Source organism: Anoplopoma fimbria, chromosome 2, assembly GCF_027596085.1.
Source record: "Anoplopoma fimbria isolate UVic2021 breed Golden Eagle Sablefish chromosome 2, Afim_UVic_2022, whole genome shotgun sequence".
NCBI lineage: Eukaryota > Metazoa > Chordata > Actinopteri > Perciformes > Anoplopomatidae > Anoplopoma > Anoplopoma fimbria.
The window spans coordinates 6,065,758-6,084,091 of record NC_072450.1 but is presented as its reverse complement, the minus strand read 5'-3'; the positions used below and the strand labels follow the sequence as shown (position 1 = coordinate 6,084,091).

General features: G+C 40.3%; 1 protein-coding gene, 1 long non-coding RNA gene and 2 other non-coding genes across 8 annotated transcripts in view; all 4 read right to left on the bottom strand.

The window, feature by feature from the left end:
• Nucleotides 1–433: 433 nt before the first annotated feature.
• Nucleotides 434–6,883, bottom strand: LOC129106541 (uncharacterized). Of its 5 annotated transcripts, none has more exons than XR_008531855.1 (9): nucleotides 6,786–6,883; nucleotides 6,557–6,650; nucleotides 4,295–4,382; nucleotides 3,690–3,782; nucleotides 2,763–2,900; nucleotides 2,046–2,228; nucleotides 1,808–1,872; nucleotides 1,385–1,429; nucleotides 434–1,148 (listed from the first exon to the last, which is right to left on the bottom strand). It is a non-coding gene; the product is annotated as an uncharacterized LOC129106541 (long non-coding RNA). The 5 variants fall into 5 exon arrangements; XR_008531854.1 differs by having other exon boundaries at nucleotides 6,792–6,883; XR_008531858.1 differs by having other exon boundaries at nucleotides 2,046–2,224; nucleotides 6,792–6,883.
• Nucleotides 4,120–4,233, bottom strand: LOC129110065 (small nucleolar RNA SNORD67). The gene has a single exon (XR_008532119.1). It is a non-coding gene; the product is annotated as a small nucleolar RNA SNORD67 (small nucleolar RNA).
• On the bottom strand, nucleotides 6,156–6,269 carry LOC129110071 (small nucleolar RNA SNORD67). Its single transcript, XR_008532120.1, has one exon. It is a non-coding gene; the product is annotated as a small nucleolar RNA SNORD67 (small nucleolar RNA).
• Nucleotides 6,884–11,135: 4,252 nt separating the features above from the next.
• Nucleotides 11,136–18,334, bottom strand: part of lrp4 (low density lipoprotein receptor-related protein 4) — a 115,236-nt gene continuing 108,037 nt past the window's right edge. Inside the window, 10 exon segments of the mRNA XM_054608185.1 lie at nucleotides 11,136–11,477; nucleotides 13,581–13,722; nucleotides 13,856–13,943; nucleotides 14,804–14,865; nucleotides 15,299–15,346; nucleotides 15,348–15,399; nucleotides 15,912–16,025; nucleotides 16,764–16,908; nucleotides 17,241–17,349; nucleotides 18,046–18,180. Of these exon segments, the coding sequence (XP_054464160.1) occupies nucleotides 11,136–11,477; nucleotides 13,581–13,722; nucleotides 13,856–13,943; nucleotides 14,804–14,865; nucleotides 15,299–15,346; nucleotides 15,348–15,399; nucleotides 15,912–16,025; nucleotides 16,764–16,908; nucleotides 17,241–17,349; nucleotides 18,046–18,180 (1,237 nt within the window).

Here is an 18,334-nt window from a genome sequence, read left to right as displayed (position 1 = left end):
TGTACACAACGATGCTTCAGCAGGTTCAAAGCAGAACATATTCACCCGTGCACATTAAACTGTGTGCAGATGTTCAAATAGCAGGAACGTTAGTCACAACTTGACATTTAGTTAACTTTTCAAAAAGAAAATGTATACGCCAACATAAGCAAGCATCCCTCCTAAAAGTCTCCAGCCTCACAAACAGCTGATCTTATTCAAAATATTCCCTGGCAACACAGTGCAACTACAGCAGGTTCTGAATCAAATATAAGTGTAACTATATAGGCATAAGTGCATTCTGGCTCTAAAATTTGCCAGGTATATCTTTTTGTGTTGCTCATGGTGGATATTAAGCTTTTTTTATTGTCTTGTTGCATTTAAAAATATATATATAAATATACAATAAAGAACACAAGTGTCAAAACTTATAATTCTTTAAAAAGAAGTTTATTCAGTGAAATGAAAAAGTACAAAAAGTAGTTTACCTGTAGGATCCGCTAGGTCTGGCTAACACCAAATCTGTTGATTAAGGCTGGTTCTTTAATTCATAAACTTTGTTTATTAAAAATAAGGCTTATTGGAACACCCAGGACTCCACGTAGGGAGGCAATAGAAATAACCTCAATCCGTTATTTAGCACATTTAACAAAAACGTCCACGTAACCAAGCCCGGGGAGCGGCTGCTGGCTGACAGGAGCACAGAGAACAGGGGGATATTTGAGATGAGCTGTGGCCTCTGATGATGCAAGGCAATCACATAAACTGCAATCCCTTCAGGAGGAATCCACAGGCACCGTCAACCCATTCCAGTCACCTCTGCAAAACAGCCTCAGTAGAAGCCATTACTGTGATGTACAGCGGCCGCGCAGACTCAAAGGGATTACCCAAACAGTTGGCTGCCATGACAGGGACTATTAGAAATATATATGATAGTGATTGTGCATATTTACTACAGTGTGTGTGTGTCTGGGACCCGTTTTTTGTGGCGATGACAGTAAAGCCTTAAATTTATTTGAGGATTAATGCAGACTTCCTCCTGTGCTGCTCACCAGCAATAAACCCACAACACAGCAGTGGAGCTGTGGGAGGTCTTCCCAGGGTGCACAGCGGTCAACAACGTTCATGCTGCAACAATGTTGACCATCACGTCTGACATCCTCGTCAATCTGCACAGTCAAAGAAGAGAAAAGACAAAAATGTCTCAATATTGCAAATTGTTTCTACATTTGTTTTGTAAACAAGCACAGCTCATCATTCAATTTGTATATATTTTTTTCTAACTCTAAATTCCCTTTCAGACGACAACAGCACCACTGCCCTCTGAAACACATTATTTCTAATTGCTTTAGCAGCGCCGTCTTTCCACATCCTGTCTGGGAGGACCGTGGTGATTTGTCCTCACCTGTGTGACAGCCTGCACGCCGGCGGCCGGGTCCCCAGATGGAATCTAGGATAAAGCAGAATGGAGGCAGGATTTGAGTAACGATGAAAGGCAGCAGGACGCTGGCATAGTCTGCAAAACAGAAGAAGTCGTCACGGAGACTGACAAAAACAAACATTGTTGGAAGGAAATTGTAATTGTGTTATTCTATCCAACCTTCCTGGTGTCATTGCTTGTTATTTACCAACACTGCGATCTGATCTTGTATCCCAGGAGACTCTCAGAGCTCTGGGACTCTAGTAAGGAGCTGAACGTTGGTTGTTCCAACATTAAAGTAACAGTATCCTCGTTTTTTTTTCGTTTACAGGAAAGTTAAAGGTTGAATCATTACTTTGGGTTGCAAAATCCAATATAGATTCTCAGACTGATTCTTTCAGTGTGTACCTTTGTCATGGTGAATAACGTCCCCTGTCAGGCAGGATTCTAGTTTGACATTGAGCCAAAACAAACTACAAAAGAAAGTCAAATTAAAATCAGTACACAACCAAATGACACTCATTTCGTAATCTTTTTTTCTTAATCTTCTCGTTGTTCTAATCTGGAGCTCTGGTCTAACAGCCCTGTTGCTTTTCAACATGACGGTTTAGAACCTTATAAGATCCTTTAGTACAAGAACACATACTGGCAGTGTGTTTCCCCTCATTGGGTCAATTCAGGTCGTACTGCTGCAGCTCAGGGATCAAGGACAGGAGAGATGTGCAGCAGGTGGAGGTCCAGCTGAACTTAGTTTGTGACCCGCATCTGTACCAGTGGCTGCTGCTGCTGCTGATGCTGCTGTCGGGCTGGCAGGGTGTTCCGAGTCTGCCTTCAGGGACAAAAGGAGGGGGGAGAGAGAAGACAGTAAGTAATGAGGGCTAAAAACCAAAAAAAGAAGAAGAAAATCTAAAAAAGGAAAAGTGCCATCGTGGGCAAAACACCTCAAGAGTCCGATTACCAAGTGGGCCACTGATCACAGCCGGCCCTGAGATTTTAACTGGGTCAATAGTGACCAACAGAGCCGTTATATGATAAATAGAAATGTACCAAGTTATTAACACAGTAAGAAATAAGTGAATGTGCCGTCTCTGTGAAAATTGCCTTCACACTGTATCCTATTAACAGATGCAACATTTTGACTCACTGTGTGAAATGTTAGAGCTGTATTTATTTCCAAATGTCAGACATTAGTCTTTAGAATTCAGGCAGTGAATGAAGAAGCTCGGAGAGTGAAGCTCTGACTTTTTAAATAAAGACGATCCGAACACAAGAACAAATCGACACAAAAAAAAAAAAAAAAAAAAGTCTAGATTTGCTTTCAACAAAACACAGCAGTTGACTGTAACAGGCAGTGTGTCCTCACCAGCTCTCAGGTTGGAGTTCTTCCATCCATTGTGAAGGGAAACCTCCTGCTGGCAGGATGCATTTTCTTCTTCTTCTTCTTCTTGTTCACAATAGCTCTTCCTGCCTTAACACGTCCCTGAACTCTCCCATCTCCAGGCTGCCAAAGAAAAAAAAAAAAAGAGCAGAACAAAAAAAATAAAAAATTAAACATTAACACATTTGTAGATCAGGATATAACGTGGAAACCTTAAAAGCAGTGCCCCGCTGTTCCTGACAGAGTTAGGTCCGACTCAGAGGGCCCCTGTGCACGATTGGTGTCACCACAGGCTGTCAGGACCGGCCCGCTGTGCTGCTGCAATCAGAGACCCGACTGATGGTGCTATTTAGTCATTGCCACCACCACCACCACCACCTCTCTAGAACACTGTGTGAAATAGCAGGACTGTTCAGTTTTGGATAGTGAAGGCATTTCGAGTTATGTATTCCTAAATCAGCGTCAGCACATTCCTGTTTGTTATCACCACACTTGGTAAACAACACTGAATGAATAGAGCTATCATCATCATCATCATCATAATGACAAGTTAAAAATGTTTTTATTAAGTTGAACTGATTGACTCTTGAGACACGCTGCTGTATCCACTGTTTTTTTTACAATATGCTCACTTGACCCAATTCCTTCCATTTGGTTTGGTGACACGTACGCCGTTTGTCAAATGAAATGGATCCAAAGCAATCTGGAACGACGCTGATAACACACTGATTAGGGTGCTTGAAGTTTATTATCTTTTATATATTTTGTAGTGGATGTTATGGAGAACATGGCCGATTAAGACACTCGTCAAAAACACGGTGGGTGACTAACTCGTAAAGAAGACTTTTGTCTGAAAGGAAAGGAAATAATGATCCTATAGTGAAGTGGACAGTAACGGAGCCAGAAACATACCGTGAGCCTCCAGGGCGGTGTGCCCATAGTCCTGCTTGAGGGAGGGAGAAGCCTGATGAAGTCCACAGCATCCTTCCACTTTGAGATGCTGGACTTAAAAAAATAAAAAAATAACAGGTGGTATCAATACAGATTCTGGAAAACACACCAAAGCTTTGAACAGAAATCCAGGTTGTTCAGTTGTCCTGTTGAATCCCCTTAAAAAAGTAAAGTAATTATAAAAGTAACGGTTCACAGTTTAGTCTTCTTAAATGCAGCAGTGGAAGAATAGTATTCTTAATATAATAATATTGGTATTAATAGAGTCCTACAAAAAATATATCACATCATGTAACAGCTTATTGCAAACGTTCTCTCATGTTACTTTGTGTCATGTTATGGTGTGCACGTATATTCAACGTACAGCACACACTAATGAAGAGGGTGAAGGGTGGAGTCAGATGGCCCCTGTGCACACAGTGTGTCCTCAGGTTGGGTCGGATTGGGGCGTCGACGCCACTGCATCAAACACCCCAACTGATCAGTGCAACTCATCACTCTCACACCCACCACCACTTACTGATTGTTTGGGAAATACTATTAGTTCCTGCTGTGTTTGTGTTTACCTTGTGTTTCCATCTCTGATCCAAAGGCAGCTCCATGCAGTCTCATTATGCTCCAATGTGTTGACTTCATGACAGTTGGCAGCAATTCCTGTGTAAGACAAAAAAAACAAGCAGGTTAGCTTAAGAAATTCACAAAACATGGTCAATCTCGGCTACCCAACCAGTCGTGAAAAACTCAAATGTTCCAATAACTATTTTTCTTAAAAAAGGTTGAAAACAAACAGTAACTGGTTGAATCGAAAGGCCAATGTTGACTAGCCGAGTTGACGTAATGTTAGCTTACCCATAAACTGGTTAGCTATGGTGGCGTCTAACATTAGCTTAAGTTTCTCAACAACTTTTTTTAAAAAGAAAACACAAAGTTGGGAGAGTTTTGATGACGTTGGGTACTCGATACTTTTCTGTTTGCACTGAACAAATGTTTACACTGCACTGTTTGCACACATTTTAAATGCTGTACATAGGAACGTATTTATTTTATCCCTGTATATTGTTGTTAATATTATTATTATTATCATCATCATACCAGGCTGCTGGCTAGCTGAGAGCTGCCAAACGGAATTTCGTTGTATCACTACAATGACAATAGAAACCTCTTTATCTTTATCTCAATGCTCACAGTGCACAAACGTCGACGTAGCAGCTGTCAGTGATATTGGTATAAAATGGTCCATAGACAAATGCTGCATATCTTATTAAAGCAATTTAATGCATATTTACTCCTAATGACGTCATAACTGATTCAAAGTGGATTTTTGATCCTTTTGATGCATCTTTTATTTCAAAGTCTTGACACAAGATACCAACTAAATCTAAGTCACTGGTGTTGTCTGAGGCTGGTTTACGTCAGATAACAGATATATCTTCGAGTATGATTATACACATCATGCAAAAATTCAGTATTATTAATATAATATTGATTTAGTTAGTAGAGCCAAGTCACATAACAGTGGAGAGAAAACGTAAACTGTTAAAACCTTATGTTCTGGGCAAATTAAGAAATGTAATCTCATACAGATTAAACAAGCTCATCCAGTGTTATGGTTTGTATACAGTACCAGTCAGAAGTTTGGACACACCTTCTCATTCAACTACTTTGAAGAATCTAAAATATAAAACATATTCTGGTTTGTTGAGCATTTGTTTGTTTACCACATAATTCCATATGTGTTCCTTCATAGTTTGGATGTCTTCAATATTAATCTACAATGTAGAAACAAATAAAACAAAAAAAAAAAATAAAAAAAAAACCATTGAATGAGAAGGTGTGTCCAAACTTTTGACTGGTACTGTATATATATAATATATAATATATATATATAAAAATACATATTAAATAAAAAAAAAATAAAGAAAAACCATTGAATGAGAAGGTGTGTCCAAACTTTTGACTGTTACTGTAGGTAGAAAGGAGAGATGTTAAAAGAGAATGAAGCGGTTAATTGAAGACAACATACAGTGTGTTGTACAAAAAGTATTTTGCAGGATATGTACCAATCATACCAAAAAATATGTTTATTAACTGGTGTAAACAAGCCCCATAAAACACCAGTAACTTAGATTTAGTTAGTATCTTGTGTTCAGACTTTTTAATAAAAGGTTAAAAAAAAAAAATATGAGAATGAAGAAGAATGAGAAGGTGTGTCCAAACTTTTGACTGGTACTGTATATATGTATGTATATGTATATTATTAAAAAAACAATATTAAAAAAAATATATATATAAAATAAAAATAAAAACCATTGAATGAGAAGGTGTGTCCAAACTTTTGACTGGTACTATATATATATATATAAACACAGAACACGTGTTAAATAAACACAGAACACGTGTTATTACACTTAGAAAGGAGGGTGAAGGGTGGAGTCAGATGGCCCCTGTGCACACAGTGTGTCCTCAGGTTGGGTCGGATTGGGGCGTCGACACCACTGCATCAAACACCCCAACTGATCAGTGCAACTCATCACTCTCACACCCACCACCCACCACCACCACCACCCACTGTGACCTCACACCCACCACCCACTGTGACCTCACACCCACCACCCAGCACCAACCCACTATGACCTCACACCCACCACCCACTGTGACCTCACACCCAGCACCACCCACTGTGACCTCACACCCACCACCACTGTGACCTCACACCCACCACCACCACCACCACTATGACCTCACACCCACCACCCACTGTGACCTCACACCCACCACCACTATAACCACATGTTAGACTCTCCAGTTCCTGCTGGGTGTTTGTTTACCTCGTGTCTCCATCTCTGGTCACAGGCAGCTCCACCCAGCCTCCTCTGGCTGCCATGTGTTGACGTCATGGCAGTCAGCAGCAGCAGCTCCTGTCTACAGAACAAAACCCAATGAGTTAGCTTCATGTTAGCTTAGCAGTCAATGCTAGCTGTAGTAGCCTCGAACATCCGCCTCAGTCTCTCAATAAAGCACACTGTTCTTCCTGAAACACAAGCAGCACTGACTCACACTCACACTCATCACACGGGGTGAGTTATCTCGTGTCTTCCTTCTTTCTTTCTTCTTTGTTTGTTTTACATTCTGCTAGCTACTGTCTGCTTCCGGTTTGAGGGAGTGCTTTTAGTAAAGCTTGTCGCTGATTGGCTCAGACGCCCCGGACGATGGTGGGCGTTCATTGGACAGCTGAAACCCGTTTCCGGGTTGAACAACCAATGAAAAGTTGTATACTTGTCACATGCACACAGTTGGCTTCACAAGACCTCATTCCAGCATGGATTAATAGTGCCTTAATGTGGTATCTACAATAATTATCCAGTTTTTTTTTTTTATTGTTTAGTTTGTTTTGAACTTTTATAAGATAAGATAAGATAAGATAATCCTTTATTAGTCCCATAGCGGGGAAATTTAGGCTTACAGCTTTTTATTAAAATGTCTGAACACAAGATACTAACTAAATCTAAGTTACTGGTGTTTTATGGGGCTTGTTAAAGCTTGTTTACACCAGTTAATAAACATATTTTTTGGTATGATTGGTACATATCCTGCAAAATGCTTTTTGTACAATACACTGTATGTTGTCTTCAATTAACCGCTTCATTCTCTTTTAACATCTCTCCTTTCTACCTACAGTACCAGTCAAAAGTTTCACTTCTCATTCAATGGTACCAGTCAAAAGTTTGGACACACCTTTCATTCAATGGTTTTTCATTCAGTAAGTCAAAAGTTTTTCTCATTCAATGGTTTTTCTTTATTTTATTTTTATTTTTTCTACATTGTAGATTAATATTGAAGACATCCAAACTATGAAGGAACACATATGGAATTATGTGGTAAACAAACAAATGCTCAACAAACCAGAATGTTTTATATTTTAGATTCTTCAAAGTAGTTGAATGAGAAGGTGTGTCCACACTTTTGACTGGTACTGTATGTGTCAATGGCTTCTCTATGTTTAGCCGTTGAGTGTTTATAAAGTTTGTCCTCTTTCATGGTCTTTGTGGTCCAGAGTAGGGTTTGTGGTTCAGATCTGTTGCCTAATTTATTTTCTTATTCACATTATTCACTCCAGACACTGCAACCCTCAGCCTGAAACACCTTAACTTATCACATTTAATATTTACTTGATATCAAAAAGATATGAACCTGACTTATTTTGTCATTTTATGTTTTTGTTCTACTAAAACTATGCAACAGTTTATACTGTAATGACTATTTTGCCTGTTTTCCCTCCTCTGTTGCTCTACAATGTTGTTTTAAGTTGGAGGACTTGGCTTCATGCCTCCAAAACCCTGATTCTCTGATTACATCTGTGCTCCCATTGTTATTTCTGTAATTATCTGCAGACTCAAGACCTCTGATTTTCCTTTTTTGCTATATGATGATGATTGTGTCTGATGAGGAAAGGCATTTTTCTGAGACCAATAAGTGTATAGATGAGCGAGCCAAAGGTTTCATTGAAATGCAAATGCAATTTTATATTAAAAGATAGCAAAGGGATCATTCACTATATCACACAACACAGCTTGTTAGTACTGCCATGGAAATACATATACAGTCTTTTCATATTTACACATCAAGTGACAACCAAACAGAAAATCATAAATACCTCTTTTTTGTTAACTTTACAACAGCTATACGCAACCAGTATTTCATGAGATAAAAGAGCACTATTAAATAACTGGCATCTTCCCTATCATTTACAAGGCTTGGAAACACAGTGGTTAAAATAATCCAGCGAAAACAAAATGTTCTTCTCCAGTGAGTAAAAATTAATACAAGTCTAAAAACGGTCATGAAATCCCTTTGTACAAAAGACTATACAACTTAAATCAACACAATATCTTCAACAGAAACGTTTGCTTGTATCCGCATGATAAAATCTGTACAGTTTGAGCATTCCTGCAGCAGAGTTGGAGGGACTGTGAGCCGGGGTGATTGGTTACTGGGTCGCTGTGATGCTCCGTGGGCCTACCGTCAACCAACCGTCAAGAGACCGTCGTTATGTAGCTGCCAAGACCCTCTTTCATTGGCCTCAGTGCTTCGTCTAGCAGCAAATCAGCACGTTGCTGAGCTTGTAGCAGATACTTCAAAAATACATGGTTCTATAAAGTCTAACCGATATATTTGTCAATATAGCAATATAGTATTTCCTCGTACCAATTTCTCAACGACAGACTGGTACTCTAAAGTTAAAGCAATGCATAATATCTTTACTTGTATTAAATTCATTTTTCAGTAAGTTGTCAGTGATACATTTCTAATCTATAACCCCTCACTGTCTGATGGGGTCAGACATGCACAGCGTTCCTAAGTTACCCTTTTGTTATAGTGAACTGTGGCAGATACGGTAAGAGTTGATGGATCAAAACTCAAATTACAAAGAAAAAAGGAACAAATGTTCTCGTTTCCCCTCTAGCAGTGTTTAGCCATGCAGATGCTTTTGGTTGTATACTCCAGGTTTTTGATATATTCACCTCTGAAACTTCGCGAGCCTAATTAGAGCTTATTATTGTTGTTTTGTTCTAGAATTAAGAAAATCTAATTAAAAAAACATACTAACATTTGTAAAGATGCAAATATCTAAATATCTAACCCTACAACATAACCTTTCTCTCAACAGCTCAGTCAATCTGTGAGAACTGGGATTTTTTCTCTCAAAAAACCCCAACAAAAAAACAATGTAATATTGTTGTTTATCTAATATTTACATTTGTACCAGCCTTTAAACCGTTGTCGGTGGTATAAGGATGGACAGGGAGGGCCGAATGACGTTTACATTTTTTAGGCAGCTAAGGTTACAGCAAAAAAAGTTGGAGAGGTGACATTAGGAGAGAAGAGGTGTTTATTTATTTAGCGCTTAAAATGTAATATTGTTAAAGTCAAAGAGCTTAAAATTCTAATAGTAAGTGCTATTGTAGATAGTCATTAATTTGGCGAGTAAACCTCAGGAACATGTTTTATAATTTTTTAGAAAGACCAATGAGTAAAACACTCAATGAGAGATTGCATTGAGAAAGTAGTTCCGAAAATAACCTCTTGGGTTTTGGGGCATCAGAAATCCCAGAGACACATGACTAACACCTGGGTAAATAGAACCACAACTATCTGCATGGCTGAATAGCCCTAGTGGTACAAATACGCTTTTCTGCAATTTGGGTGACCAAACCCGAGTTTAAAAAAATGCTACGAACATTTTAAAACCTCTGTCAAAAATAATTATACAGCTGAAGGAGGAAAAAGAACGCAATGTTTGGCACTTAGGGCTGTTACTTCATCGTGGCTTCCTCTGCTAGGCCCGAGGATCAGCAATAGTTGAATTACAACTTTAAAAAAAACAGGAAAAAAAGGGCTCCTTTAAGATTACTTTTGCAAAAGATGAATGAAAATCTGCAACCAGCTGAGAGCACCAGCTGCAGTACGTCCTTGCTTGACCTGTTGGAGGCTGTAAAATAAGGGTTCAGAAGCAGGTGGCACCATCAGTGAGTTGTCCTACCGGTGGGGGCAAGACAGTGAAGTCAAACGAAACAAACATCCAGTAATTAAGATACATTGCTATTGAAGTGTAAATGCTGAAAGAAGCACGGGGACTGTGTGAAGCCCAACCCTTTGGCACTGTCATAAATACATCTCGTGAATATCCGGGTCCGATTCTAACACAACACTCTCGCCGTTATTCCGAAAGTCAGCAAACCCACTCCACAAGTACAAAAAAAAAAAAAAACGTTCATAAATAGAGTTCATAAAGACATGAGTGGCATCAGAGAGAGCATCGCAAAAATCGCAAAAAAAAAAAAAAAGTTCACAAAGATATAAAGGTGAAGTCGTACACAGAGAAGCGTCTGTCGCTGAAGAGAGTCTGCATCCTTTAAAAAGGCTCCAGATCAACGCTCGTGTCTCTCTGTTCACTTCCTCCCCAGAGTCCTTTGCTTTCTTATTCCAGCATGCTCATTAGTTCATCATCTTGCCTGAAGGCAGTAGCACTGAGGGTACTGTTGGAGGAGTGTACTGCGTGTGTGTGTGTGTGTGTGTGTGTGTGTGTGTGTGTGTGTGTGTGTGTGTGTGTGTGTGTGTGTGTGTGTGTGTGTGTGTGTGTGTGTGTGTGTGCACAAGTAGGACGGAGCCCCAGTTTCAGAGACAGGAGTTGTGTTTATGGGAGCTTAGTCGGGTCTAACCAGGTTCATTTGTACCGTTCTTCTACGTATGCATCTGTTTGTACCTTTTCATATTTGTGTGTTTGTACCAGCTATAAATACAGTTGTGTGTTGTGTGTGTGTGTGTGTGTGTGTGTGTGTTAGGTAACGGAGGTTGAGAAGAAGCGTGGAAAGCAGGGGGTGGGTGGGTGGGGGGGGGGGGCCTCCCTCACACTTCGCTCTCGGTGGAGGGCTTGCGCGTGGAGACCCAGCCGGTGTCGGGGAGGCTGTGCTGGGCGTGACGCTGCGGGGTGATGGCCGAGGGGGTGAGGGTGGTGATGGAGGAGCATTCGGACTGCTCCTCCTGGAGGAGCTGCTCCGTCTCGCCGTCGTCTAGCGAGGCGCTGCTGGCCTGCAGGGACACGGTGTCCGTGCGCATGCAGGTGTGCAGGCCGCCCCGGGACGGCTTGATCTGTTTGAGGTCGTCCCAGTAAAGCTCGTCGTTGGACAGCAGGCACACGCCCTCCACGATGCGGATCTTCTCCTTGGTGTAGCCTCCGTCCACTCCACCCTGGGACAACGAGAGACGAAAAGTTAGTCAGAGTGATGGACGCTATTTGAGACGTTAAAAGGGAAATCCACCTTCAGCTGCTAATCAATATGTTGAACTCAACACTTTCTAGGAGTCAATTGGTGATTACATTTTTATTTTTTTCGTTTTCAGTGTATTAACTTCCAACGAGCCACCAAGATGTGTCAGATGGCCTTGTTCTCCTATATTTCTTTAATACGTTCACATTTCTTCCTTCCTGAACCTAAACCCTTTTGCCTGCTTTTAAAGAATAATTTCAAAGGTTAAAATCTTCAATACAAATCTCAAAGGCTCTTTATAATGTTAAATATGTTAAAGGTGGATTTCCCTTTAAGGATTAATCAGCACAACACTCCAAAACAAGATGTCACCTTAAAAACACAACCCATGCACAGCAGGATGGCTCCGTTTGGTAATGCTGCACTTTCCTCTGGAGTTAGTTTCTCATTTTCAGATCAGGTGCCACAGCTATAGAATTATCATTAACAACTAGAATTACTGCATCGCTGGTGTATGCGGGCGCCAACCAGTCATGTTGAAGTTTACATCCACGTCTCTCTAAATTATTCTCACTTCAGATTTTTTTATTTTAGACATTTGAGTAAAATTTTAATTTTTAGCATACCAATTATTTTATTATGCCTGAAAACGTGTTTTGTGAGGTCACAGTGACATTGGACCGTCAAATTATTGTATCTCATTTTTTTCTACGATGAATATTTCTATTGCTTCTGATATTTTTGAAATCATAGTTACTGTATTATATTTTTACATGTCTTTCTTTATTTACTATTCAATAACTTTCTTATATGGAGCCTCCCAGTGAAAGGATCTCACACGATTGTAATTGTACAACCTGTGACAATAAGCATATCGAATCTTCTAAGTACAATTGGACCTTTTTCGGCAAATTTGAAGAAATTCGCTGCAGGATATTCCTGAGATATTGCATTCACAAGAATGAACCGGATGGACAGACAAAACCCAAAACATAACGTCTCAGACCACGGCTGTCCCGGGCTCGGAGGAATAGAAACACTAAACTGTAAACCTAATCTGGAGGGAAATCTACTGATTGCTTTATGGCACACAAAAAAAGGAGATGTGGTTCATAACACCCACGGACAAAATATTCGGTCTGTTTTAGCAGGAATAATTTGAACAGTGTCTCTATACTCCAGCATGACAAAAAAGTGGCACACCTGTTAAAGCAGAGGCAAAACGACCCAAAGCGGAAAGCTTATTTAAAACTTCTGCATTTAGAAACAGCCTTCAAGCAGTCCAGCCATAAAGTTTCCAGTATTTAAAGAAGTTTTTCAACAGCTTGTGCATTGCGTTGCAACAAACAAGGCATTGGAAATGAATTCAGCCTTATATGCTAAGCTTATAGTGATGAATAAAACAAAAAGCAGACATCCTTTAATTCTTCTCTCTTTTGACAACAACAACATATGACCTGCAGGTGCTACTAACAGGATATATGGGAAATGTAGTGCTGAGTTTAAGAAACGCTAAGTGTAACACCTTTGACAAATGTATCCGCACACTTGGATTTATTGCCTGTTGAAATGTCAGTTTCACAAAAACCCCCGACATGCTACTGATCACAGAGCTCCGACGCCGCACCAATCGGATAAATTGTTATTTTGGAAAGCAGGTAGCATGCAGTGAAAGACAGAAGAAGTGAGGGGAAAACAAAGAAAGCAACTCAGAGGACGCCACTCCTTCATGCTGTGTAACTACCTCTCCACGGGACAAGTGGGTCAAAAGATAAAGGGAGAGAGGGAGTTGTAGGGATGGGAGAGCTGCAGTGAGGAGAGAGAGGGAGGGGGGGGGGGTCGGAGAAAAAGATGAGGGCTGCCGTCGGTAACCTGCTTGTGTCACATGTTACACTATTTCAACACAATCAATCTGACAAACAGGAAAAGTCATTTGTCTCCGTGGTTACCCACCGTACGCCTCCATAGTCTGGGACCATCCTATGGAATTAACATGGATTCACCTTGAATCCATTCAAATATTAAACAAAAAAAAAAAAAAACGTCTGTCGTTGTCACTTTAAAAGTCCAGACTGTCTGTTACCTCTTTCTTATATCGAAGCTGGTTGTATATTGGAGGCTTTTGCGACGCCTCGATCTTGACCTCCTGCGTGGACGTCCGATACGAGGGGTTACTGTAGGTCAGGTTGCTCACTCCCGGGTCAGCAAACTTTGACTTTTTATGTCTGTCGATCAAAAACAGAAGGAACACAGCACATGGCTTGATAAATCAAACTATCAGCTGTGTGTCAAATGTGAATAATAAGACCATGTGTTCAAGAGTAAGAACATTAATATGTGTCAAACGGGGGGACTGACCTGTAAATAATCAAAGCGGCAATGAGGATCAGGATAGCCAGGATGGTCAGAACTCCACCAATCACATAGCTGATATGAAGTCCTTCCCCTGAAAAAGACAGCACAGATGTTAAAGACTGCTGTGTTCACAGAGAAAATCCAGCAGCTTTGTTTTAAAGAACATTAAAGACTATTTTGGGAAAATGCAGTTGTTTGCTGACTTATCTCAGCAGAGAAATAGTTCTGAAAGTGTTTAGCCCAGCTTATACTGCTTTAATGTCCTGTGGGACAGAGGGTGGGGTTCACGTCATCAGAAACTGTGCCTTTAAACTTTGACAGTTGTATGACTGCAGAGTTGGCCCTGTGAGGGTTAAAAATACTGTGCATTTTGTAAAAAAAATAGCACTAGAAACTTATCATCTTGATTTATTTATTGTAGTTTTGATTTAATTGTATTTGTTTACGTTTCACTTTTCTTATTGTAAAGCTCTTTTTAACTGTGTTTTTTTTGGGTTTTTTTTTAAAGTGCCATATAAATAAAGTTTTCTTACATCATCATTAATTCACTTCATCTGCAGTTAATAGCTTTGATGACAGACTTGTTTTTCAGGCACATCTGTATTCATTTCAGAAAAGAAAAAGGAAAAACATAGTTTGCCAGTCGTAACTGCCTGGTGGTCGATGTGGATGATATTTAGAAGTGTGAAACTTGTTATTACTTAAACTCCCACATGACATAACTGTGGCGTTAACAATGCAACACAGGAAGCAGGGGGGAAACTTTAAAAGTGTAAGAACACTCTAAGCTAAGGGAAACACATCCTGGTCTTATCTCTGTGCTTGTCACGTATGGATAAAATGAATACATTGCTTTTTTTTTTTACTGTGCGTAAGATCATAAGTGTGAATCTCCCAAATGTCGTACTGTTCCTTTAAGACTACATTCGGGCGTTCAACCCGTGTACTGACCGTGAGGAGCCGTCACCACGGTGCTCAAGCAGCCTTCTGCGTTTTGGTTCTTGTCGGTGCAGCTGTAAAAATAAGACAGAAATCCAGCTTGAGAAAAGATACTTTACTTAATATATCTTAATATCAGCTGTAGGAGCCTGTGTTGCATTCCAGCTGGTTGAAAATCTCATTGTGTATTCTGTTAAAGATGAACAATTAACATAACACTCCTCTGTGGGATGAGAAAAACACTCATGAAAGGCTTCAGAGCACTCAATATTCATTTCTCCAATTATTGCTATCTCGTATAAAGTAGCTCTTCAAATTAGATGAACAAAGTCTAAAAGGTGTACTCAAAACAACGGACAACATGATGCTATTTGAAATTGTTAAACAAACAAGAGTTATGCTTTAAAGAAAAGGTTTGCCAACATGTGGGATAACGTAGGGTTGAGTTATTAATTACATTTTGCATCATAAATCACTTTGCTGTTAAAAACAGACAGGCAGACATACTTGACCGCTGAGGACCCTCCGTGTGGAGTGTCTGTGGGAGCTTTTGGGGACAGGAGTGCTGCTGGCCCCTTTATCAGGAGAGGTGGGGATGTAACCTGAGACTGATAAACACATGAAGATCAGAACCTGAGTGTGCTGTGTCGTTTTAAATGTATATATTTTTAAACTGGGGCTAAGATAATAACGGAAGTCCTGAGGGGCAAGTTAGAAAGAAATGGTTCCGGTGATCCATTTTCAACATTTCGGAATTGTTTTCACTCCTGTGTTTATGACTTCAGAACAGGTTTTGTCGGGATATTCTCTAAGAAGATGAATTAAGTTCTTTTTGGTAATTTTGGTCTAACTGTTTTTCACATGCTTTTGCACATTAAAGACAGTTGAAAAACTTTTCTTAAGTCATAATCACAGGCGTGAAAACAATTTAGAAATTTAGAAAATGGATCGCCATCCTTTTTTTTCTCACTTGCCTCTCAGGACTCAACTATGAAAAGTTCTTATTGACCAAGAGATTAAGCCAAAACATGCAAATACTTTGGTAAGGTCAATTTTAGTAAACCATTAAGAAGTCGGCAAATAAAATAATCAGACAGCATCATTCCCAGCGGTCACTCACTGGTGGAGCAGGGCCGGCCATCGGGTTCATCAGGACAGGCGCACACAAAACTGTTGGTCTTGGCGAAGCAGAGGTGAGTGCAGCCGCCGTTATTCACCCCACAGAGATTGGTACCTAAATGAGAGGAGAGAGGATGCTCACTACTTGTTTCCACAGGGAGACAAGAAAACTCATTTGATTCAGTTCATTTCAGTCCCAAGGATTGCAAAGCGACGTCTGATGCTTGTGTAGGATTACAATGTCATAACATTCTCAATTTACGTCAATCAGTAGTGGTCATACTGACAGAGCAATTTATTAAACCTCAAAGCACCGAGTGACGGCTGTCCACTAACACTTTTACGATTTCGCCGACTGATCTCTTAGTTGATCTCATCGACAGATCTGTCAAACTTAGTTTCTCCACAAAGAATCACACAAAACGCACACAACTTTCAATCTCGTTTTCTACAGAGATATATTTTTAAGCTTCTTGGGAATAAGTTCAGCATGCAAAAAGCATAAAAAAATGACTAATCGGATAGGAAATCTAATTTGACTAAAACCAAAACGACTGATTAGTTGATTAATCGACTGCGATGGGGCAGCCCTACTTCAGTAATGTCTTGTGTTAGAATATATTTTAAATACAAATTGGGTATGTGTATCAGGTTCTTCTTCTTCTGTATCCAGTGTGTTATCTGTTTCTGTGGTAATCGTGGTTCACCAGACTGCCCTGACTTGACCCGCTCTGTACCTGTGATCATTTCCTGCCATATTTCAAGCTCATACATTTAAATCAGCCTCTGCTGCTGCATCAACTAGTGCATCAGTGTCCTTCAGCTTGAGCTGTGAGAAGAGAAGTGTCCTTACCGGTCTGTCTGTGAGGCGATACCACTATAATGTCCATGAGGCCCTCCACGTTGGGCAGCACGGTTTCCTTGTTACGGCCGGTGTGTTTGTCCACCCGTTGGATGGACTTAGTCTGCCAGTCCGTCCAGTAGATCCAGCGGTCTTGCTGCGAGAGTCGGGAGAAAGGGGTTAGAGGGGAGGACACCGGCTTCAACTGGGGAAACGAGGGAGAAGAAAGAGAGGAGAGGAAAAAACACAGACAAGGAGAAGGGGGATGGGAGGAAGAAAAGGGGGGAGGGAGAGAGGAGGAAGAAAAATGAGGGTCAGAGTGGAAGAGAAGTGGAAGAAATGGTTAAGTCGAATGGGTTCAGCATGGGGGGGGAGGGTGTCACACGGTGAGCCGATGAGTGAGAGAGAGCAGGTGAGTGGAGGAGGCAGCCAGGAGGAGGGTTTCAGCCCAGTGATTGACAGCTGAGGGTGAGGAGGGGTAGTGGGTACCTGTGTGAGGGCGAACGGGTGGGACACCGGGCTCACGAGGACCTGACGCAGTTTCCCGTTCAGGTCGGAACTCTCGATCCTGTCCAGGTGAGCGTCCACCCAGAAGATCCTGCAGAGAACAATCACAGGTTTTACTTACACTGTAAAAAAAGAGTTTAAACCCTCTGTGAGGCTGTCAGGATTAATATGCACACGATAACAAAATGAAAGTTGAGACACAACTTTTTTTAAAAACATTATTTCTTTATTACCTCAACCAAAAGTTGTATCCTCTAGCTTTACATGATAGTTAGCTCCTCTGTATCATACAGTACCAGTCAAAAGTTTGGACACACCTTCTCATTCAATTTTTTTCATTTTTTATTTTTATTTTTATATTTTTTTTATTTTATAGATTAATATTAAAGTTTGGACATCATTCAATGGTTTTTCTTTACTACATTGTAGATTAATATTGAAGACATCCAAACTATGAAGGAACACATATGGAATTATGTGGTAAACAAACAAATGCTCAACAAACCAGAATATGTTTTATATTTTAGATTCTTCAAAGTAGTTGAAATAGAAGGTGTGTCCAAACTTTTGACTGGTACTGTATATATACTAAATTCAATATGTTCAGTTTTACAATAATAGTCAGTTCATGACTCCTTATTTGTCTTGTAGATCTACTTTCTGACACTGCGATGTAAGGTTTTCCCCACAGGGACAATTGGAATCATGATTTAATCTACAAGGCTCCTGTGTGCTAATAGATAATAGCAGGTAGCTCCTTCCACAGACAGGCTTCTCCGTCTCTGACCTTCTCGTGTCGTAGTCCAGTGTGAGACCGTTGGGCCAGCCCAGGTCGGTGTTGATCAGAACCTTTCTGTCCGAGCCGTCCAGGTGAGATCGCTCAATCTTTGCAATGTGACCCCAGTCGGTCCAGAACAGGTAGCTGCAGAGACGAGGAGAACAAAGTTGAATATTCCAAACTAAAACAAATTACTCTTCAGGATGTTTTACCTTCTTTCTGCTAATATCTTGCTTTTCTTCTCCTGATTTACACACAGCTTGTTATCTCACTTTAAGTCATTTATTAACAGCTCCAA